Genomic DNA, 1160 nt, shown 5'->3' on the forward strand with positions numbered 1-1160 from the left:
TGACCGGCCTGGGACCCCCGCCCCCTCCTCCCCACGACCGCCCCTGACCGGCCTGGGACCCCCGCCCTCCCCCCCTTCTGTATATGCTGCACCCTGCACAGGACCTCTGCTCCTTTGCCGTCTCTCCTGCTGCTTCTGACAGACAGCCCCCCCTCCCCGCAAGGCAGGCCTCCCACCGCCTCTCCACCGAATAAACGCCTGCTTCTCTAGGCGGGACTGGTCTCTGGTCCTCCCCACTCCTGTGCTGGGTGGGCCGCGTGGGTATTTGCCGCATGAAGGGGTCAGCGCAGGCAGTCTGCCCCTCCTTCTACCCGGGGCTTGCTCCCCCGCCTCAGTCTTCTGTGCTCAGGGCAAAGAGGAAGCCAGTGGGCACTTCTCTGGACACAGCCAGGACAGGGTGATACCAGGGTGGCAGCGCTACCTGGCACTTCGTTCTTTACACTTTTTATTTCAAAACTCCCGGCTCCAACCCGCCAGCTCGAGCTCTGGGTGCCTTGGCTGACAGCGAGCTGAGCCGGGCAGCAGGGGTGGGTGGCCAGGACTTGGCTGTGGGGTGATCCAGACCTCAGGCCTGCACTGTCTAGCTTGCACTAGACCCGGCTCCTCATCTTGTCATCTCGGGGGGCAGGCGAGTGAGCGGGACACGGAGCGAGGCAGTGGCAGGGCTGGGGCGTGGCTCAGGCCCCAGTGGAGGGATGGGGAGAAGCCATGCCGGACACCAGGGGCTCCCGTGTCAGCCTCGCTGCTCAGGAGCCGGAGGGCTGAGGATAGAGGGTTGAAGCCAGCCTGGGCAGGAAAGTCCATAACTCTGGTTTCCAATGAACTAGCAAAAAGCCGGAAGCGGAGCTGTGGCTCAAGTGGTAGAGTGCCAGCCTTGAGCATAAAAGCTCAGGGCCAGCTCCGAGTTCAAGCCTCAAGGTTGGCATCAAAAACCAACAGAAAAGTCCTGAGGAGCAACTGGAGAAACTGCCCCGAGGCTGGTGGGGGCACAGGGAGGATGAGACTGTAAATGTCCTGAAAGATGCCGGAGCCAGAGCCCCGCGGAGAGCCCCGCGTCTCCACCCTGCAAGGGTTACTGGGGCCAGGACCGGAAGCCAAGCTCTGGAGGGCGGTGCTAAGTGTTGTCTCTGCCCCGTCACCCTGGGTCTGAAGCCCGCCCC

General features: G+C 63.4%; 1 protein-coding gene across 1 annotated transcript in view; it reads left to right on the forward strand.

Annotated features, from left to right (window-relative positions):
• Positions 1-1160, forward strand: part of LOC105991050 (fibroin heavy chain) — a 13017-nt gene that overhangs the window by 11176 nt on the left and 681 nt on the right. Inside the window, exon 4 of the mRNA XM_013023607.1 lies at positions 211-248. Within this exon, the coding sequence (XP_012879061.1) occupies positions 211-248 (38 nt within the window). The remainder of the gene's footprint in view (positions 1-210; positions 249-1160) is intronic.

Source organism: Dipodomys ordii, unplaced genomic scaffold (genome assembly GCF_000151885.1).
Source record: "Dipodomys ordii isolate 6190 unplaced genomic scaffold, Dord_2.0 Scaffold69, whole genome shotgun sequence".
NCBI classification, from domain to species: domain Eukaryota; kingdom Metazoa; phylum Chordata; class Mammalia; order Rodentia; family Heteromyidae; genus Dipodomys; species Dipodomys ordii.